This window comes from Amyelois transitella, chromosome 3, assembly GCF_032362555.1.
Source record: "Amyelois transitella isolate CPQ chromosome 3, ilAmyTran1.1, whole genome shotgun sequence".
Taxonomy (NCBI): Eukaryota; Metazoa; Arthropoda; class Insecta; order Lepidoptera; family Pyralidae; genus Amyelois; species Amyelois transitella.
In genome coordinates, this window is record NC_083506.1 from 3,422,039 (window position 1) to 3,444,864 (window position 22,826).

Here is a 22,826-nt window from a genome sequence, read left to right on the forward strand (position 1 = left end):
AGAAATAATTCAAATAGTTTTTGTTTAACTTTTTTTAGGTTGATTTCTAGTCATACTTTTATACATACATATTCTTACAAACTTGATTAAAATTCCTGCACAAAAACTCAATACTAACCACTGATTAGACGATTACGTACTGGAAGAATTACAAATGTAATTTGCAATTACATAATTGTAGTTTAAGAGCACGGATGCACTGTGTAATATGCTGTAATATTGCGTGCACGCATATCTCTTCCTTGAAAAATGCGTATTCAATATGGCAAGGTATGGAACGAACGTTTTACAATTTGTAACTCGAAACGACTTAATATTTTTATATATCCTTGAGATATATATATTTTCAATATGTACATTAAATGTGCATTTACTTTAAGTCCTGACAAAAGCCCAGGTTAAGAGTAACCTAAACTAATGAGGAAATTGCATGAAGAGACTTATAAATGTGGATTAAGCGAAAGAAGTTTGCAGGGATCGCAAGTGAAATTATGTAGCATGCCTACCTTGCCGAGAAAAAGGGCGTGATGTATGCAAAGAAATTTGGCAAAAACGTTTACGAAAAATGCCATAATCATGGTCCATAATAAGTAAGGTTCCCTGAAAAGGCGTAGATGTTAGACGGGAGTCGCTTCGTATGAAAACCCCGCTAACCTTATCCACTATCGTGGTAACCTATCCTATTACTATTATAAAGGCGAAAGTTTGTATGGATGTTTGTTACTCTTTCACGCAAAAACTACTGAACCGATTACCATGAAATTTGGTATGTAGGTAGCTGAAGACCCAGAATAACACATAGGCTACTTTTTATCCCAGAGTTCCCGCGGGATTGATAGGGTTTCCATGCGGACGAAGTCGCGGGCGGCCTCTAGTATACCATACATACCTTGGGTTCCTCTCAGAGTTGCGGGTTCAACTCGGACTAACGCCAGAAGAATCATGATAATAAAAGGGTCTTTAAAGACTTTTTATTCAGAGTTCCTTATACCCATATTTAATATGCATCTGACGTACCTCATCAAATATTTTAAATAAATAATTGACGATGCTGGTCCCTTAACCGGTTCTACCGGAGATTAGGTTTCTGCGAACGCGAATATATTTCATTCGAGGCTTACGGGGTGAGAGTACATTGGGAACCGGTCGTAAATTTAGGAATATAACAAAATACCTCAATTGTAAAATATTATATGTGTACATTAGATACTAATTTTTAAGTCAATGGTTTGTCAAACTAAATATTATACTACTTTCACATTTATATTTTTTAATCACCAAGAAAACAAGCAGGTATGTCTAATTGGAATTATTTAGGGGATTATGTTACTTTTAACCTGATGTTTCACTAGAAAATGCGTACCTAATCTTGATAGATACGTTACCTGGACTATATACGTTTACTCACAAACAGTATCTTACTTTGGGTTGTTAATGAATATGCCAAAAATAACAAAGGAATAGCCATAAAAAAGCATTAAGAAAGAAGAGACATAAATAAAAGACGTATCGACGACGATGATTCTTTAGCTGATGAATGTTTATAAGATTTAAATATGCTACAAATGCCTTGGGATTAGAGTCAGTAACCCCTATAAGTATCAGGTTAAGCTTTTTATATATTTAAGTATACTCCCATAACACATTTTTTAAATTTTGGCTTTTGTATAATTATTTAAACTTAATGAGGGCCTGTTAAGGTAGATTTTCATGCAACACAGAATATAACACTTTTTTTAAAATATGGGTCTAGATTTTTTATATGATTTTAGTATTTTGCCAAATCTTCATTGAAAGAATCATTTGCATACCTATATTTCTAAACGCTTGCAGAATTAATGTTAGAAATTAGGGTGACACGGTTTTTTATTTAAATAAAAATATTACTGGCAGAGCATATAATGCTAAGGTAACATGAAAGTTTATAAGTAAAGAAGTTATTTATTTATAGAAGAATCACGTAAATATAAAAAAAAGCCAATCATAGTTAAAGGTCACATATAAACAAACATACTACCAACCTATCAAATATGACCTCATCAAATTAATTATCATACGTTTCAAGTTTAAGCTTTGTTTAATCTGTGGTTAATGTGGTCATCGGAATAATTGGTTTTTTTAATATTATTCTTAAGTAGAATTCCGTTAGTTCTGGAAAAAACCGACTACAACAGACCTTAGTACTAATCTCAAAGTTTATATTTAACCCTTGAAAATCTGTCCTACATATCTGGGTATTTCAGGGTTCATATTTATGTAGACTTCGCTCTCGTGGAAATTTCAGGGCGAAAATTATTCTATGTATTATTTTTCGTTATATTTCGTCCAGTGGTTTTTGCGTAAAAGAGAAACATACACGCACACATCCACAAATCCTTACAACAACTTTCGCATTAATAATTTAGTAGGATAAAAGATATTTACCAAGAATGTTTACTAAGAATTTCATACTTATTACAGTCTTCTATAAAGTTTTATTTTTTAAAATACGCGAATATACACCTTGTGTATCTGTTACGAATACTTCTGTATTTTCTATTTACGACTGTCAGTTTTCCAAGTAGTAAGTTGCACACCGCACATTATGCCAATCATTAGGTAACTCGAGGTAATGACACATGTATTGACCTTTGGTTGTTGACATTTAAACAATTTTCACCGCTAGTAGTAGGCAATGCCGTGGAATTAGGGTGATTACAGTTGCCTTAACTGGAGCGTTAAACTTGTAATTCTTGTTTCCATTCTAGAGCAGATATATTTTTATTTGAATGAATAAAACTTACTTTTAAGCTAACTTGATCTGTGTAAAAAGTATTTCATTCTAAAGTGTGATTGCCGGCATTTTCGTACCACTCCATATCTTTCCCGTGAATGTCGTAAAAGGTTGCTAAGAAAGGACAGGAATTTTTGTAGGCGACGAGCTAGCAACCTGTCACTTTTTTAATCTTAGTTCCAACTTGAAGCCATACAGCTGAACGTGGCCTTTCAGTTTTTTTGCGAATGTTGGCCTTGTCTACCCCGCAAGGGACACGACTTTCCTTGTATCCTTTCAACGAAATGTTTACTTAAGTCCTAAGTTACTTCTAAAGGTTTTAGTTTTTTCTTCACAAAATGTCTTTATGATATTGGTGAGGAGTATAGATTTGTATGGACCGTTTACAAATTTCATTTTCAGACTACTCACAACCAGTTTTCCTTGGCTTATATAATTTCATATTTAGCATTGTTTAATCGGACACAAAACCTGAATTTTATATGTTATGACCAATTTAAAACCATCTTATGCCAAATAAACTATATCTGACTCATCTTAAACACTAAATCAGTAATTTAGCTGGAATTTTTATAAAACCCAAAAGGCACGATTATGGTTTTATGTGAACATAAATTAGTGTTGATGCAAACTATTGGCATAATATGCTAAATCCGTCATTTACGTAAGTTTACGTACTGTGTAGTTAGTGAAATTTAAATGGTACTTTGGCTAGGTTAATGAAGTAGAAAAAATGTGTAAAACAGTTTGTATACTTCAAGAAATATGGAAACGAAGTGGTTGTATGTGATGACTTTCGAATTAACTAAGTCAAGGCAGTTCTTTACAATTCAAAGGTTTCTTTGTTGAACTACTGGAAAATTGTTAATCTGGAAGAGTACTCAAAAGTTTTTATGATGACTTATTGGCGAGAAGATAAGAGAAGGAAGCGTGATTATAATGATCTCAACTAAAATAATAAATGAAAAAGTAAGTTTGTTTGTTTGTAACTTCTTCAAGCGTTATCTACTAAACCAATCTTAATGAAATTGATTAAGATTTTGGAAAAGCACATAGGATACATTTCATCAAGATTATTTATCTTAACTAAATTACTACGAATACAACGAATAAACTCCTCAATAGTAGTGTTGTAATCAGAGATGTTCAAACAACTTCATGAGATGAATGTCACTAGGTGTGTGTGGTATGCTAGGTGCCATACTATGACTCATTATGACAAGTTAAGAAGTCTTGCAATACTGTTTAGCAAATCTTGTTAGTGCCTAATCCTTTAATTGGCTAAATGCGAAAGTATGTTTGGTTGTAGGTAACAAGTTAATTACTGAACTCATGAAACAAAAAAAAAACTTAGGTTACTTTTGGTAATTCCTCCTGGAACTGATTAAGTAGAAATATTGCGTATGTAAGCTAACATTGTATGAAAATTGGATAGAGGATTTCATATTGCTACGAACATTACATACTTTAAAAATCCAAAGATCCTTGCACAATATGTATAGGGAAGTCCAATGCAGTATTATAAATTCCTAGCACGTTACGCCCACGCCTGGTCGAATAACATTTTCCTGTCCAATGTAAAATGACCCAATGGTGACATAACAACCATGGCTCCACCAGACCGTACAAAAATACTGAGCTCGGCAACCACTAAACCGCAGGCAGTAAGGCCTCACCTTAATGTTGCTGGCGGAACCAAATTGTTTGTTTTGGATCCAATCGGATTTTATAACGGAGTCAAATCTGTCCGCGCAGCTAAAAGTGGCCTTTCAGTCTATTTCTGACTTGACTCTGTCTACCCTATAAGAAATGCAGACGTGATTTTATATATGTGTATGTATCGTAAAAGAGAGTGTTTACAAAAATTGAGTTGGCACCCAAATAACGTATATTATTCATATGGTAGGTAAAGGTACGTATATTAGTTTGATTTCTGATATATACTCTTACGGCAAGAAAATACATAGTGAGAAAATCTGCACGACATAAAGATAACTGGATGTGAAACCATGGCCGCTTCTTCTGCACTGACGCTTTGGAAGCGTCAACCAATGATATGAAATTACCGGGACACAAGCCAGGAGGAGGAACTTTTTTGACCTCTGTGGCGCAGCGGTAATACGCTTGTCTGTGACACCAGAGGTCTTGGGTTTGAATCCCGGTCAGGGCATAATGAGAAACGAACTTTCTCTGATTGGTCTGGGTCTTAGATGTTTATCTAAGTATTTATTATAAAATATAGTATCGTTGAGTTAGTATCTCGTAACACAAGTCGCGAACTTACTTCGAGGCTAACTCAATTTGTGTAATTTTTCCCGTATATATTTATTTCAGTTTATAAGGTGCTTACAGCTAATAGCGCTAACATCACAATAAACAACAGGCATTAAGTAGCAAGACAAATGTTTAATACCAATGACATCCCCAAAATATTTTAACTCAATTAGCATTTGATGAATGTATCACAAAAATCATAAACCTCTAAAGAAATATATTACAATGATTACACAACCCTTTAAAGATTACTTATTATTATGATAAACATATACGGTGACGTCACTTCATTCAACATTGGGTACATTACTCTCGCATGCAGATGACTTGCGTGTGCGCACACCGGAGAAATATATGTGCCGACGCAGTTATGTTAGGAATCCGGTGTTTCCACTGAATTCTTAGGGAAATTCTAGGGATATGAGGAAAATGTCTTTATAATGTAATTTTTTTGTGATGAGCTCGCAATCTGTCACTATCTTGATCTCAATTCCATTGTAACGCCTTCTAGCTGAACCTGGTCTCCAACATTTACATTTAGTTACGTATGTACATATGCTCACGTCTATATCCCTTACGGGGTAGACAGAGCCAATAGTCCCGAAAAGACTTAATGGCCACGTTTAGTTGCTAGGCTTAATGATGGAATTGAGATCCAAATAGTGACAGGTTGCTAGCCCATCGCCTAAAAAAAGGATCGCAATTTTATAAGCCTATCCCTTAGTCGCCTTTTACGACATCCATGGGAAGGGAGAACCACACGGCTTTACATTTAGTTAACTGGTGCAAAGATATAACATAGGTTATACTGTAATTACTCGTTTTTAATTAGAGTATTAATTTTCTACGGAAGAAGTTTTTGTCACGCACGATGTTATTTACGAGTACATGTATAAATTCATATTTCATTGGCGTTACTATACGCTGGTCACTCACATTAAAAATAAATATGTATGAGTATAATTTGTTATTAATTAATTTACCAATAAAAACTTCGGTTAAAAACTCCTAGGCACCTACAAAAAGTTTGTTAAGCATTAATTGCTAGAATTTTTATTATTCTATTGTGATTTTAGTTTTGATATTATATTTTTATTTCGAAAATTTGATTTCATACTTCTATATGTACCAAGTTTATTAAAAATATAATTAGCTGTGATAAATACAATTAAAATTTTATTGTAACTAATACAGACAGACACACATCGAACTTTAAACATCCTTATTTTTTGTTGGGGTTAAAATGTTCTGGGTCACATCTGATAAAATTAAAATGACTAATAAAATCTTTCAATGAATAAGTCCTTAATTTCTGAAAATTCGATATCATAAAATTTCTCAGCCTTTCTCCAGTTCATTGTACTCACAATATACACATAATTCCATCTAGTTCATTATGCACGACTTTAAGAACGTAACGTGATGTGTCTCACAATAAAATTATGCATTGTCTTCCTTCCGACTGCGCCCATTCGTTACTCTGTGGTTATGACACAGAGCAGCAAAACATAAGAGATAATACAGCCTTCTACGCATGCAAAGTTATGTGGCCCAAGTTAAAAGTCTTAGCGGGATGAGCTGTCAATACAGAGTAAGTTGATTGTTTATACTACAATGATAAAGAGATGAACCTGCCAATTCATTTTTAAGTACAAATTCAAACCCTTCAGCAGGTTTTGCGTGAAAGAGTAACAAACATACAATCTACATACGTTACATACTTTCCCATTTACAATATAAATACGATTAATGGGAGATGTTACATTAATATGTTAACCTTTTTATATTTATGGAGTTCTTTTTTATTGTATGTTTTGTATAAGGTCTTGTCAGTCTTGTTAAATTAATTGAAATTGCGCCGGCTTTTCAAAGTATATTATCAAATTACGCTTGGTCTTTTAATTTAGACCGCGCCCAAATTTATCACGACTCATTTAATCCAGTAGTTTAGCACAATTCGCTGTGGCTGAATGTTGCGTCATGTTTTTAGAAATTGTCTTATGTTTTTAAATGTTTAATGCAGATCAGTTACAAAATTTATACTTCATACAAAGGGTAATATTAAGTCTCGCCTATTTTCTAGAAGGCAGATACTACATCGTTCCACTTGCCACGATTCCTGATATTAATAAATATTTTATATACTTTGAATTGAAGTCTAAATAAAGATGAATAGTTTACGTAAAAGGACTATTCTATTTTATTCAGAAAACTTACATCTATATATAATAATTTAACAGTCACAAAGCTTAATAACATTAAATGCATTTACAAGTTTTCACTTAAACATTTCTTAATTGCTTGTTTTAAGGACAAAATAAAGTTTATTTAGAGATAAAGTTGTAAGATAATTGGTTTATTATTTTACTAGCTGTTGCCCGCGACTTCGTCTGCGTAAATTTCGAGTAGACAGATAGAACTGACAGACAGACAAAAAATGTAAAAAAAAAATCTCTATCCGTTTCAGTCAAAATATTAAATGTACAGACAAAATATTTTTACCGTTTTATTACATGTAGTATTTTGAATTTCAGTTTTTTAAATAAAATACTCAAACAAAACAAAAAAAATTATTTTGATTAAAAAAATATCTTGTTTTGTTGGAGCTCGAACTTAAACCGCCAACTTCACAGTCTCTCGCACCAACCACTGGAGCATCGAAGCCGTTGCGGTGGTGTCGAAATTAAAGTAGACTACATATGGTCACGTCTGTATCCCTTGGGGGTTAAGCAGAGCCAACAGGCTTGAAAAGACTGAATGGCCACGTTCAGCTATTTGGCTTAATGATAGAATTGAGATTCAAATAGTGATAGGTTGCTCGCCCATCGCCAAAAAAAGAACCCAAGTTTGTAAACCTGTCCCTTAGTCGCCTTTTACGACATCCATGGGAAAGAGATGGAGATCTTTTTCTTTTTTGTATTGGTGCCGGGAACCACACGGTACTTAAGTAGACCAACAAACCAAAAATCTTTTTCCGTGAGAATTACGCATGTTATGAGCGGCAAAACCAGAATATTATCAAACTGATTTTCACTTATATTTATATGTTATAGGTATTATGCTGTCGTTCAATGATAAATGACTTAAAATTTTAAATTTCGTAACTTATTCGCAGGCAAACTCGTACCTTGAGTTCATTCAAATGTCGATATCTTTTTTTAGCGAACCGATTTTGATGAAACTAACTTTAAATGTTCTTCTGAGTTAAAACAAAGCAATTGGTGAAAGTTTCAAGTAAATCGGTTCAGTACTTTCGGAGATAATCGTGATCATACATACAGACAGACAGACAGACAAGAAATTAAAAAAAAATATTTTTGCTATCTATTATTCATTTTAAGTGTCCCTCTATCCATTTCAGTCAAAAATACTAAATGTACAGACAAAATATTTTTACTGTTTTATTACATGTATAGATGTTGAAGAAAGGATTGTCTAGTACATGTCATATGACATATACAACGTACATATAGGCCACAACATAGGAGGAAAAGTTGGCGAACAACAAGTATAAGAAGGATCATTGACAAAATTGTACAATCAATACTAACTCGAACATCAAACAGTAGTCTAAGAAAACATTCAAATTATCGACTTATATTCATTGAAGGTCAATTGGCCACATTCTAAAGAACGTACAAACAAACAAAATGGTATATAATGTGAAGTCACACAGCTATCATCGGCCATCAATTGTCACCTTGTGATTTGAACCATTACATTTCGCAAACGCTAACAGGGTACTAATCAAATTAAAGGCTCTTTTCAACAAGGTTCAACTTGTTTGTTTAGGTTTTTTTTTCTCCGTTTCACATAAAAAATTTGAATCTGAAATGATTTTGACATTTGAAATTAGATATTTTTTTAATAATTTACTTTTTTTCTAATTCCTATCACTCGTTTCGTGCGTAATTTAGTCAATTAATTAATTCGTTTTTAGATTACATATTATGGGAACTATTGGCCTAATGTAATGTCTTTGAATGGCTATCAAGAGCAGTTTGAAATCAGAGGTTTGCAAAACTGATACTGCAATTAAAGCTATCACTGAATACAAATTTTAATTTGCATGAAAGAGGATAAAATAAATTTTGCACGACTGTGGCATATGCAAATTTATAACGTTAGATAGCCACTTATGTTATGCTGTGAACCGGTGCTGGTTTCTTATGAAATCAACATGTACGCTTGAGAAGGCTCATAGAGATAAGTTTTGTAAATTCTAATAAAATTACATTGAATTACTTTGATTTTTCTTAATACATCAAAATCTTGAATAATTTTGGCAAAAACGTATAAGCAGAAATGCAAAGGCGCAATCGCATACGCGTTTATATTAACCTACTTATTTAAGATGCAATGTAACTTGCAATTTACTTAGTAATCTAAAATAGTGAAACGGTCATCTAATCTTGCTCAAGAGATGGCACCATAATAACCTCTTATCTGTTGTTATTAAATTATAATCAAAAATTAATTATTAACCTTTCGTCTGAGAACGCACTGCAAAGTCACATACAACGGCAACGTAACGAAATATTGCAATTTAAAACTACATTATAATTTACCTGTCATGACTAAGTTATGTTGGTATGTACAGTGATGTTATCTCCAAATGGAAGTAGCTTCCGTAGAAAATTTACTACGAAAATATTACCTGAAAACAAACAAAAATTCTTTAAAAATCGAAATTAAAAAAAAAAAATAAGTGCTGCATAGCTTGTTTTTTTTTTTCTTATTTCTTCGACTTATCGACAGCTGGTAGGCAGAGACTACATCTTTCAACTACATCTTGCCACGATCCCTACACACTTCTTTAGCTTCATCTCAGATCAACATCATAGCAACTTCAAGCCAGAATACTTAAAAATTCACGGGAGCAAAGCCTTATACCTGAAGGCAGTTAAAAACTCGTACGAACAAGTTATCAAGAACATTACATAAGTCTAGATTTTCAATTTTAATTCCACATAACAGCTTAATGATCGTGTAATTTGCGGCCACATTTCTTATGGGAAACTGCAGTGGGCATACATTCCGAAGCAGGCGCAGGTGTCCATGGAATGCATTATATTGCTGCATTGTAAAAATTTCTGTCAACGATTGATGTTTGCGCTTATTATACATACATATTATACTAAGTATATATGTTACTAATATTGTTAATGTGAAAGTCTGTCTAACTGTCTGTTCCGCTTCCATACCTACACCGCTGGACCGATTCGAATGAAATTTGGTATACATATAGTTAAAAACATAAGATTTTTTTCAAGATAGGAAAATGTAGGCGAAGTAATCTTAACTTTTGAGCTTATAGATGCTAAAGTGATTTCTACACTAAGGTATACTTCGGAATTCCAAAGAGAACTAGTTTTAACGATTATTCTTTTCTTTATGCTCGAATGAAGTTGCGGCGATAATCTTATGTGTACTAAGTTTTATAACCAATTTTAAGTGACGGTGGCCATCACTGAATGGATCATCGGGGAGTCGCAATACTGTGGGAGCCGCAAACAAAGTGCGCATGCGCAACCGTCTAATTGGTGAATCACTTGCGCTTAGACTAAGGTGCAATTCTCTAAATTAGTGCACGTCTACTAATGTTTGTTGCGGACAGTGCGAATTAGTAACCTATTATAACATCTAACGTTACATACATTCATACACATAGTCACGTCTATATCGTACTTAGTCGTCTTTTACAACAGCCATGGGAAAGAGATGGGGTGGTCCTATTCTGTTTCCTATTGGTACTGGGAACCACACGGCATCATGTTATACAGAATGTGTATTTATATGTTTGCAATATCGAATAATTGAAATCGAAAGTTTCTTCAATTACTAGAAAATCGATCTTATGTGTTAAGCAATAGAAGTCATGGGTAAAACCCATGTATATCGAAAAGAAAGTAAAGAATACGCGGAGCATTGATACGGGCGTATGTGCGCCCGCGCCGGTGCGGCGGACGGATCGCAAAACCGGATCTGATGTAAAACTGTATAATTCAAATTTATTATTCATAACACCACGTAAAAATAAACCTAAGAATTCATATAGTTAAATTATGTAATGATCGATATGGCAATTTAGTTTTCTAAGTTATAAATCAAAGAATATATATAATATTAGACGAAGTTACTATCCGGCTACCTATTCTTGACGTGACTTTACTTGAAGAAAATGCCTTTTTAAATGGTTTGTTTACAAAAAGCTTGTAATGTACAATGCTATACAACGAACGTAACTCTTAAATGCAGCTTTTTTAAATCATTAAACTGCTGAGATCACTTCTTCGACTTTGATTAATAACAAATTTCAAAATAAAAAAATACATAACAATATTTTTTCTACATAAATAGATATCTCCACATTGTCTGAACCTATTTAAAGTTACATACGTTTACCTGATACGAGTAACTTATATTTCCAACCGTCCATCGGAATGCAACCTGTTTTGATTACACGATAAACTAGATATGTATGATTTAATATACCTAATTATAATCGACTTAGAGATCAGATTACTACCTAATTCTTACAAATTCTTTTTCAAAATGAATATACTTAGTTCTTTATGATCCTATAGTTTGGATCGTCATACCTTTTGACACATTTATACATACATTTATATAGTCACGTCTTTATACCCTACGGGGTAGACAGCGCCATTAAACTCGAAAATACTGAAAGGCCACATTTAGCTGTATATTGTATAGCTCATTAAGCAAATGATGGAATTGAGATTCAGAGAGCGACAATTTGCTAGATTATCGACTAATAGAAAAATACTACCAGTTTGTTAGCCTTACCTTGATTTTTGAGCAAAAAAATCTGTTTAAGGTTTTCGCGATGCGTTGCTGAATAAATCATCAGTGACATTTTCTCTGCTCTATATCTATTGAAAGAGGATTTAAAAAAAACCGTTTAAAAAGTATTCCTCTACAGTTTCAGGAGCTCATTTTAAAATTTATAAGTATAATTAGACATGTTTCGTGTTGTTTTTATAGTTTGTGCAAAGTAAATAGGAACGTGCTAACATGTCTAGCTATGTTAGTAAACAACCAGCCGGGCACTGCAAGGTGTCGAGTGAAAACTAGGCGAGACAGTGACGCACACTTGCGCAGACGCAACCTGCAATTACCGTCTATGTGTGAGTGCTGACTCTCTTTCTAAACTGCGATTTGTTTTCATTTTTTTTATAATTACGACTATTGATACGTCGGTATAGTACAAAGGTCGTTTAGTATTGTTTTGACATTTCTATAGCTGTCTCTAATGAAATGATTCTGATGATATGATTTATGGGTAATTTTTACCAAACGAAGTTTTATCTTAATTATTATTTTCATTTTTTAATATTTGTGATAAAATAATAATGATTAGATTTTGACCTTAATATCTTTTGGTACATATTTCAAAAAATGGGATCTACTAATAATCTAAAAATAATATGAATTTGAATTGCAAAAATTAATTCAACAAACTTGTTGAAAACCAAAATATGTAGGTACCTAATTAAAAGTTAACTGCTGTTGCTCGAACTTTCATACATTTAACGGAACCTTCCAATTTTAATGAACTTTATAACCTTAAACCTCGTACCAATATTTACATCCCAATCAGCTGATCAATATTCATACTGATGTAATTAGACGACGTGAATTACGTAATTTGGACGCTACTCGTGAAATGCGAAAGTTGACATTTCTCTGATGACTACGAGGCGATTTCTCGCTGACTCTGCAATGAACGGTAATAACAAATATTACGAAAAATTGCTGTATGATATGAGACATATTAAGAATATCTCAAACACATTATTGAATTTAAAAAACAATGGAAAATGGCGACTCAAGTAAACATAAAAAAAAATTGTTTTTAAATTATATTGTTAAATCTTTATTCTTACAACTATGAATAATTTGATGCTTTGGCTGATTATAAAATGTATCGAAATATAAATATTAAAAAAATCAAATTTACTGCTTATCTGTATTTGGGTTTCGGTAAGATTTACCTTCTTTAGATATAAATAGATAAATATGTAATCGCTGATTTAATATTTATATTACAAAAAACAACAACACATTTTTTCCTTTAATGCATTGAACGTGTGCTCTCAAGAAAAAAGAAGGAAACAAATCGTTGACAAATTGAAAAGCGATATCGTACAATGAGCACACTCAATCACCAGCAATTAGCATTTCTCACGTTGGCTGTTTACCGGTTAATTTGCATACACGAGGCTCTTCTATCGTCTGAACACTTTTACTAGTAATAATCCGCTCAAACCATAGAGGAAGAATGGAATAGAACGTCCTTTGTTTCAGAAGCGCCTATTTGCTAGTGAAAACCGTGAGCAGTTCCCACGGAAAATTAGTTGTTAGCCCTTTTAACTATTTGATACATTATTTTTATTGGAAACTGTAATGTGCTTAATTTTTTTCTTGTATTATATCATATGAGATAAGGGTTGCTTTGTTTTATAATTGAAAGAATTTTTGTCGAGAAACGATTGCGCGTTCTGTGCAAAATAGAAACTCTATGGTTAAATATCATTGATTGGAATAAGCCTTCTAATTTTGTTTAATGTTAGGTTAATTGCGTTCGATGTAGTGAACTTGTTAAGCGTGTATCCAAAATTCATAGGATTACCTGCGTAATATTAAAAATTAATTTCGGTTCCCATAGAATTGCGAGAAATCTTTTGACACTTCAGTAAAAGAAATAGGATAACATTTACAAATATTATAAAATAAACATAACCTAGCTTTTAAAAATAAATATTTCATGCTTTAACTTTTTCCAAATCGAAATATATTGTTTCGTAACGTAAAATCTCGTAAACAATAATGTAAATCGCTGAATTTTATGTCAATAATATATTTACGGATTTAAACCCCTTGAATGAACTTTCCTTGATTAATTCAGATCCAGATAGTGAAAAATTATAATAGTGGGCTTCAAAAACAAAAACATAATTAATTGTCTAATGATACTAATGACATTAAAATTATAAATAAATAAGTATTAATAATAATTTGTAACTGCGAAATAACTACCAATGCATTAACCGACCGGTATTTGCAGTTATGTGAGTTTTAAAATAGCGATAATGATATTAATCTTGTATCATTGATTAGGCTAATATATTTGCTAATAAACATGAACATTTGTGGTTTAGAATCGACGAAGATGTTATTTCTTTCATCTAACGGAAACATATGTCCGCAAAGGTCACTTATTTGTTATATTATGTTCACGTTTTTATCCCTAACCAGGTAGAAAGAGTCAACAGTCTCTAAATGGATAAAAAGCTACGCTCAGCTTCATTTGGCTTAATGATGGAATTGAGATTTAAATAGTGACAGATTACTACAGTCTATTGCCTAAGAAAAGAATTTCAATTTTATTATAGCCTTTCCCTTGATCGACTTTTATAATCTAAGCAGAATGAGAAACAGCTACACTATTATAGTTTTTAAAAAGACTAAATACATTTTAATTCTTGAATTTCCCATAAGACTGTTGTTCTAAATAAATAGAAAAAAAAGGTGTTCCACATTTAAAATTCCATGCCAGTTACTGAACGCATTCCGAAATTTCGAAAGAGAACAGTTGGTATCTTTTGTATCGTTTAAAAACTCATACATTCAGAGGCACATGTGCAGAATCAGTAATACTAGCGTTTGTGAAATGCCTGAACCTTGACCAAAATAATGGCCGCCTGATGTTGTCGTACTGGTTAATTGACTAAGCGAATAAGATGCGTAGGCATAAGGTTTGATTTAATAGTAAATCGATGTGTTAAAACTCAGTGTTTGTTAAAGAAATATACGCAAATTTGTTCATGATTTATAATGACGCTAATAAATTTTGTTGAGTTTGATTAAGTAATCTTTAACGATAAATCGTAGACAAAACTTTACATCAGTAAGTCAATATACAAATATCACGTGTGTGCCTGGGGTTCTCGGTACCAATAGAAACATAAAAGGACCACTTCATCTCTTTCCTAAAGTTGTTTGAAATTGCGACTAAGATAAAGGCTTATAAACTTGGGGTTCTTCTTTTAGGCAATGGGCTTGCAACCTGTCTCTGTTTAAATCTCCATTCCATCATTGAACCAAGCAGCCGAACGTGGCCTATCAGTCTGTCTGGCCTGTCAAAACTGTTGGCTCTGTCTACCAAAAGCTAGGGATATATAGTGACTATATGTATGTACGTCTTTGTTCGTTAAGAGGTAGAGCAGACAGAGCTTACTTCGGAATATAGTCTTAAAAATCTCGAAGGCAACGGTCAGCCGACTGGCTTATATTTATCATTACTAGAACAGTGGAAACTTGCAGTAATTTAATATTCTTGATCCCTTAGTTGCCTTTAAAGACATTCATAGGCAAGAACTTGGGAAATAGTTCGTCATTTTTGAGGTGAAAACTAATTTACTCAGAAATATAAGGTGGTGTTTCAAAACCATAAGATTTAAGAAATCTTTAATCTTATCTTCTGTGCGAGTAAGCATCATCAAACAATAAAACCCATTACACTAATTTCACTAGCTTGACATATGGTTATTTAGTTTCTTAGATCTCACAATAAAGTCGTGACTAGGTTTATATCTAGTTCGTTCCATTACAAAATAGAAAGTATACAGAATGTATAAACATGTAACCCAATAAATGCACCAGTCCAGTTATGTGAAATCGATACAAAAATTATAAACGCAAAAGTGTGTTATTCTGTTTGTTTATACATCTTTCACGACGAAACAATAAAGCCGAACTCCGTGAAATTTTGCATGTATATTGTGTGAAATACAAAGAATTTTCATGCCAGCAGCAATAGCGTGAAAATACGCAAAAAACATAACTTTGAAATATTATTTCTGTATTTTCACAAAAGCCATAACTTCCCTTATGTATTTCAGAATGATTTATTTTACATTATAGTTATATAATAAGACAAGAAAGGTTAAAGTTCCGGTCACAGTTAACACCTTCGCCATTTAATTCGCCAGAAATATCGATACTTTAAAACTTATGAACTAATTATTATTTAATACTCATCATTATTATTTGGTTTAATCTGTAAGGTAAAGGTAACATTGAGGAAGTTAGTAGCGGATAATTAACTGTTAAACTGTTACAAATGACGAAGCCTGTTGCAGATCTATCAAATTGTAGAAGCATTTTGCGGATAAATCACTTTGCATCAAATTGTGGTTAGAAAATATAAAAATATTTTTATTTATTATTTTGTTCGCATATCAATTTTAAATTAACAGAGAAGGAACACAATATCTGGTGTGGTGTGGTGGTGTTATATATCTGAATATATAGGTTAAACCACGAGCGATTAAGCAGCTGCTAACTTACGTGCCGCACTTCTATACACACGATATTTTATGCTTTTGACATAGATTAGCGTGAGAATTCACAAGTACTCGGTAACTAACATCAACCGCCAATCCGGAGATATGACTATGGACTAAAAGATGTAATGTACATTATGTATGTATTATCTAATATTACTACAAACATACAAATATAAAATGACTAACATTGAGCCTTGAAAATACTGACAGGCCATGGTCGGCTGTTCATTTTTACGCATTTATCCATCATCAAGCCTTACAGCAGCCGAGTTCTTTCGAAACTTGGCTCTATCTGCTCCGTAAGGGATGGTACTATTTGTCCAATCAATAGGTGATCATGAAATAAAACCAAATCTGTCTTACTTTATTATATAATTTGAAAATAATCACGATAATAAAATCTCAGTGGAAACAAAAATCTTACAAAATTACACCGATTTCAAGGCATAATTATGTCGTCAAACTAATATAAAAGCATTAGGCGGCAAAACTCATCAAAGCAAAATTGTCACGAGCCTTAGAAGGTTTGATGTTAAACTATAAGACCTTATATATACACTGGAAACATCTTATACCACATTCAACTGCGTAAGGACGTCCTGCTATTACTGGCTACGCATCGACTACCGACCCTTAGTTGACCTTTTATCGTTGCCTTTCAACCACATACCTGTCTTGCGCATTTCTGACTAGGTAAAAATATTTTCTCAACCTCTTGTAAATATTAAATCTTGAAAGATATGATTAATTTTAAACTGACGGTAAGTTTTAAAGCCGAGCAAACTAAACAGTTTGCAATAAGTATAGAAACTAAACAATTCTTCTACTTATCACTTATCAAAACTTAAACATGGAAATTTACTAAACTCTTTACAAAATTTAGTTCTTAAAAGGCACAATAACAAAATATGAATCATTTATTAATGTATTACAGAGATTGTTTTAATTCATAAGAAGTGCGAACTTTTGATGTGAAGGTATAATAAAATCGAATGCGTTGAAGTCATGAAACGTAATAAACATGCTATTTTAATATCAAAATTATTCTTTGTGTAGTAAATTCGTATTAACTTCGTCTGACTTCTTCGTCGTGTAAGATAAAGACATCATTTGTCGGCCTCTGTGGCGTAATGGTAATGCGATTGTCTGTGACACCGGAGGTCCTGGGTTCGAATCTCGGTCAGGGCATGATGACAAACGATCTTTCTCTGGTTGGCTTGGATTTTGGATGTTTTTTTGTATAAGTAATTATTATAAAAATATAGTATCATTGATTTAGTATATCGAAACATAAGGCAATCTGTGTAATCTCTCCCATATATATAAGTGATAATAATGTAATACAAAATTATAATACTATGCAAATAATAAAATACATAAAAGAGATACATTGCGTAACCCATTCATAAGGAATTCGTGAAAACATCAATTCGTAGCCGTGATGGATGTGGGGTTAAAATACGTGGAACGAATCGTTTACGACATTGTTGCCGATGATGTACGAAGCGTTGAAATTTCTGACAGACTGAAATATTGAGAAAAATTGCCGCACGAAAAAGGAAATTCACCGGCGAACGATAAATGCGAGTTCGTGTCACATAAATACGACGGTTAGTAGGTATTTAGTGTGAAGTAATGTAAAGCGCTCTATTTTATTCCGATACGTGATAATTTTTACCAATTACAAACAAGTTTTGCAAAATTAATAAGTTTTGTTGATAAAAGTAAATTACATACTTACACTGGTATATTATTCAAGTTTGTTTGTAAGCTCTTTATTGCTCATAAAAATAAATATAACAAATTACAAAACTGTCATTGGATTTAGAAGTACAATGGTGGACTTAACCTGATCGGGATTTTGTTTTACTGTAATTTAAAAGAAACTGCCAATAAATTCTTTTAATTATATTTATTTATTTCCTGATCACTGAGTAACTGACATGTCAAGGCACAGTACACTCCAACTCACTTACGCCTAGTGATTTTAAGCATATAGGTTCCATGTTTTTATATCCTTTTGTTTCAGTTTTAAATTATGTGCATAAAAGTTATAAGACAGTCACTATACATAAACAATAAGATACAGGGGGCAACGCACGTTGAGCCAATGTGTAGATTGTAACTTTTATCTATATAGTCTAGCGTAAATAATTCCTCTGGTACGATTAGCCTCTCAGATAATAGTTATATCATCAGCTTTGTTATACACAAAAATCAAATTTGAATATTCAAAAATGTTATTAATATAGAGCATATGGAATTTGTGCTTTCGATTTTTTATTGTATCATGTATTAAATTAATATTATAAATGGGATAAAATGATGCACAAATTTAATATATGTATGTAAGGAAATTGCACCTTTTTTAAAAACATACAATACGCTCAATACAGTGTTTTATGACCATCATAAGACAGGATCAACTTTCACTACAAATTAACAAAATTTCATACAGATTGTTACAGCAAAAGTCAATACGAAAACCGATTCGATTTGTCAAAGCCCGAACGTTATAAAAAAACGACTATCCGTTTTATATTAATAGTGCTATTTGCGTACCGCATGAGGGAAACGTGTTAATTTTCACCGCGTCCGTTACGCGCGAGCAACTGCGCACGCGCACGCGTTCAAAACAAAGCGGAGATTGCGCAAAAAATCGACTCTAATTGCGCTGCTGCAATAGAATTCCCGAATTAACTGCTACTAGTTTTGTTGCTTTCAAGCTGAATCGGTGTTACCTTGGTATAATTTTAGATTATGTTAAGTTAGCATTTATAAACTTAAAATTAACTTTAAGTTTATCCCTGTACTTATCATTTTTGTTTGATGTTTTTTTAAGACGACATATAAAATATAATTTAGGGAAGAATTATTCCAAATTGAAATGATCAATGCGTCTATAATATCGTGCATTCTGTGTGTGAAATACATTTGCAAACTGAAATATAACTTCGCTTTGTTTGTACATATGTAGATATATACTTAAATACATATTATTTACACTTAAACATGTTATCGTCAATATAGTCGTGTGCCTAATGTCTTACATTTTTCATTGTTCAATTAATTAATGTCTAGATTCACGTGTTTCTCAAGAGATCGGCCTCAGCTGACAGTTTTTGCCGTCGTTTCCCATACTGCTCGTATCTGTCAATGAGCGACCAAAAACGAAAGTCCGTTCATGTATTTAACAACTAAGTTATAACGTTAATCATTATAACTTAGTTGTTAAATAAATGTATACTTAATATATTTTTAGTTTGACTTTAAATTTTATTTAGTATCATAATTAATAAGAAAACAGAATAGGACCCCTCATGGAAATCGTAAAAGGCAACTTAGGGCATATAAATTTGAGATTCTTCTTTTAGGCAATGGGCTAGCAACCTGTCAGTACTTAAATCATTATATCATAAAGCGAAACAGCTGAACGTAGCCTATCAGGCTCTGTCTACCCCGCAAGTGATATTGACGTGACTATTATGTATGTATGTATGATAATAATTAAAAAACAGGCTTAGGCTTCTTGCACCGCGTTAAACCTAGATAACTATAGTTTAATATTTTTAATAAAAATATAAATCCTGATTTGATCTTTCATGTATGTTAATGTTTTTTGCATGTATTTTATATATATCGTATATATTTATGCATTGTTTTGTAACGTATCTATTTCGCAATATGCATGTGCACTTTATCGCACAACCAACTTAAAGTTTTTCTGTTTGGTCAGCGCCGTTAGACAGAAAGAGAACTCCAAACGGCCGTAAGTCCGCCTTTAATACATTTTTTGTGGAATAAAGTTTTGAATAAATAAAATAAACAGTATCTCTTAAATATATAAATAAAAAACGTAAAAAAGCGCCACTTTCCCTCCGACACAAAGTGCTCGACTCATTTGTTATTTAAATAACTACCGGCTTTGCATTTCTTTTCGTACTGATATAATACTTGATTCAAACTTTTTGTTGACACTTTAGTGTATCAAATAGTATAATAACAACAACTTCATTACTTTTGTAAAAAAAATTATATCCAAAAGTTGATGTGTCAATTCGTCATGATATCAATAAGTTTAGATTTTTCTTTTGTAAAGTTTTCTTCTCATTTACACAAAAATGTAATTGTTTTTATTATACCTTTTGGTGGTCACTTTTGGAACAAAATCTGATCAGTGTATTTTGTGTATTTTTTCATTATAAATAAAATCTATTTTAAATTATAAAAAAAATACATTTTCCTTCGCTTGATTTTCCGCTAGAATGCTAGCGATTAATTCTACAAATAGGCACAAATACTTCTTTTTACAATAAAACTTGCCCAAAATTTATTAATCTGTAATAAAGAGTTTAAAAGAAAAATAATATATTAAATTTCACTACGACGTATTTGTGATAGTACAAAATGTACATCGCTGAAATTTGACATACAAGTGTAGTTATAATAACACAAGCATCCACAAAAGAACTATAAGCCATAACGAAATAAAATTTTAAATAAAGCTTCATAGAAGTAGGAGGAAAATAAGCTGAATTATTGATGATTTAACTGCATCGTTCCATAAGAAGCTAGCCAGACTGAACTAATTTAAATAAAACCTTGCATCGCATAACTTTATTCAAATATTGACATTGAAAGTGATACAAAGTGTAATCACGCTTGAAGAAGTATGTTTCTTGAGTAATAAAAAAGAATTCAAAAACAGTATTTTTTTTTTGATGGGTTGGACAAAGCTGATTTTGAAGGCGTGTATTGAAGCTGTTTTTGGGCCTGTTTTTGGTTAAAGAATTTGCTTATAAAGTAAAAATACAGTGAAAAATTAACAAACATACAATTAAACAAAAAAAAAAATGTTTTTAATTGTATGTCAATTAGTAATTACGTAAAATTACTAAGAAAATTGTGGCTAACACCTGATTTAATTAATTTACATTATCGGTATTGCGTTACGATAATTAATTACTTGTTATACAAAATTTGTTTATTTTATAGCCAGCCGATATATTTGCAATAAAAAAAAAATATTTTGTTATTTGTGTATTTTTTATTCTGTCGTATTCAGCCTGCCAAAATTTATGAATATAATATATTTAGTGGATTTATATCAAATCCGTGCGCATTTAAAAAATCCTTTTTAGCGGACGCCAATATTGCTTAGAACTTTAATTTTGTCAAATTTAAGCGCAATCCACTTAGAACTTACACCTATAAAATTTTATATTTTATACCTTTATCTTTTACCTATAGGTTTTTAAATATCTTGCAAAATATGTTCTACAGTAAATTATACACAGATAAAATTTCCATTAAATAAAAAATTCTACAATCAAATATATCCTTTAACAATCCTCCAATTACCTGTTACAACTAGGGCGAGCAGCGCGACTGCGCAGAAGGACCTCATGTTTTATCACTCACGGTCTATTATCACAGCACTACACTTCACCACTTCATGGTACACGTTCGAAACGCGCGGCAGATCGGCGCGCGTGCGCGGGAGTGACAAGAATCCGCTCCGTTCGCCTGCGCAGCCCTGCGGTGGTGGGGCGAAGGCCTAAGGGTACGGAAGCGAGGGAAATGTCAGGGATTTGGTGCAAGGGGATTTTGGTGCAAGGAGGTGGTGGTTTGCGAAGGTCGTATGCGCATGGATAGCGAAAGGTTGGGATAATTGATCTGCAAATTGCTATGTAGACTAGTATTGTTTTTTTTTTATCTGATATGATGAACGTTTAATGGATCGTAGGCATGAAAATGGTTGTAAAGATATGTGCAATATAGTAAAAGGTTGTGATAAATGATGTTAAAATTATAACCGAAACTAGGAAGCTTTTGTTTTTTATGGGGAATTTTTAAATGGATAATAAGTGGTTATTAAATGGCCGTGATATGCGATGGATTAAATAATTTTAGAATGCGATTATTAGCCTTTTCTAATATCATGGTCCACCAACCTGCACGCACACACACACACACACAGATTTGCCAATCAAAGCTAATCCACCTCAACAATGAAGAGACCACTAGTTTAAACGTTGATACCATATAACCTTTGTTTAATTTTAACATGAACTTTTTCTTACAACACAATAATGTATTCGTTATTTTTATGTTAAACCAGATGTGCATCATTGAAGGCCTCAAGGATGAATAATTTAAACCGTTTTTTTTTTCACATTTTCCATTATATCTTTGCTTCTTAAAGTTGCAGCGTGATGTTAATAGCCTAAAGCCTTCCTCGTTAAATGGTCTATTCAACAATTTTTCAATTCGAACCAGTAGTTCCTGAGATTAGCGCGTTTAAACAAACAAACTCTTCAGCTTTATAATATTAGTATAGATATACATATATTGATTTAGTTTGTTTGCTATTTATCATGCACAAACTGTTCACCATTAAATAG

The 22,826-nt window shown here is 32.4% G+C and overlaps 1 protein-coding gene across 1 annotated transcript in view; it reads right to left on the reverse strand.

The window, feature by feature from the left end:
* The window catches only part of LOC132903432 (mucin-2), a 106,541-nt gene extending 84,626 nt beyond the window's left edge, over nt 1–21,915 (reverse strand). Inside the window, exon 1 of the mRNA XM_060951745.1 lies at nt 21,784–21,915. Within this exon, the coding sequence (XP_060807728.1) occupies nt 21,784–21,829 (46 nt within the window). The 5' untranslated portion in view covers nt 21,830–21,915. The remainder of the gene's footprint in view (nt 1–21,783) is intronic.
* Nucleotides 21,916–22,826: the final 911 nt, after the last annotated feature.